Genomic DNA, 1,245 nt, shown 5'->3' with positions numbered 1-1,245 from the left:
CCGCCGACACGGTGCTCATCGTGTCTGCCCCAGCGGTAGCGTCGGTGTGGTGCAGCAGCAACTCCACCGCGGCAGTTTCACTCGCCAGCACCGCGAGATGCAGCGGCGTGCGACCAGCGTAGTCGGTCGTGCTGGCGTGCAGCATCGGCCCGGCGGCGAGCAGCACACGGACAACGCCGGCGTTGCCGTGCGCCGCGGCGTAATGCAGCGGTGTGCGTCCACGGCAGTCCTGGGCGTTGATGTCGAAGTGCGCGTGGGTCGGGGCAACGTATGAAGAGAGCATCAGCTCCATCACACTTGGGTGCCGCGCGAGGGCGGCGTAGTGCAGCGCGCATGCCCCGTGCGCATCCTGCACCATCGGGTCCGCGCGGTAATCCACCGCGAGGCGGCGAATCAACTCGGGGTGGTACGCGACAATCGCGTGCATCAGCGGCGTCAGCCGCGTCACGTACCGCATGCTCGGGCGGCAGTCGGTGTTGCCGCTGCCGCGGCCGCCATCACCCGTGCCATGGCGGTGGAAAAAGAATTGATCCTCGCCAGAGGCATGCCCTAGGGGACTACGGCCACTGCCAGCAACAGCATCGCCCCCACTCAGGCTATCACTCTGCTCGTCAGAGAGCCACGGGCTGCTGCCAGAGGAGCCGTACCGCAGCGGCGGCGGCGGTGTCGGCGACATGCAGTTTTTGTTATCGAGAGTGCGCCGCACCACTTTGCGCAATTCACCACGCAGCGCATTGCCGTCCACGTCGGCGCCACGCTCGCAGAGATTCTGAATCATGATCCACGCGTTGCTACCGGTCGCGAAGTACCACCACGCGTCGGCGTCGGGCGCAAAGGCGGGGTAGTCCCCCTCCACTGCACTGCTGCCGGTTGTTGCGCTGGACGACTTCAGTGGCTTTGCTGTCGACGCGACGAGCGGCTGCAGCGGCGTGAGGATGTAATTGCGCATTGCTGCTTGTGGCAGCGCAGCGAGTCGTGGCGCATCGGACGGCCGCGGCGCCTCGCGAATGGCGAACTCCGCATTGATGCCCTGGGCATAGCAGATGAGCGACACGAGCGCCGACTCCCCCAGCGCGTTCTCCGCGTCAATGGAGAGGCCGCGCTCGAGCAGCGCGTCCAGCACCGTCGGGTGGGCGGCGGCGTAGTGGATGAGCGTGTAGCGGCCGTCGTGCGACACCTGCCCAATCGCGTCGCCGGATTCCAGCAGCAGCTCGACGAGCTCCCGGTCGCCGGCCGCACACGCCC

The 1,245-nt window shown here is 67.3% G+C and overlaps 1 protein-coding gene across 1 annotated transcript; it reads right to left on the bottom strand.

The window, feature by feature from the left end:
* Position 1: 1 nt before the first annotated feature.
* DQ04_11471000 (hypothetical protein (inferred from BLASTP similarity)) lies at positions 2-1,245 on the bottom strand (the record flags this gene model as incomplete). Its single annotated transcript, XM_009316531.1, has 1 exon — positions 2-1,245. A coding segment is annotated over one exon (1,244 nt), but the record flags the coding sequence as incomplete, so codon positions are not given.

Source organism: Trypanosoma grayi (assembly GCF_000691245.1).
Source record: "Trypanosoma grayi strain ANR4 Tgr_1147_V1, whole genome shotgun sequence".
Classification (NCBI taxonomy): domain Eukaryota; phylum Euglenozoa; class Kinetoplastea; order Trypanosomatida; family Trypanosomatidae; genus Trypanosoma; species Trypanosoma grayi.
The sequence above is the reverse complement of the archived record's forward strand: the minus strand, read 5'-3'. Positions and strand labels throughout refer to the sequence as shown.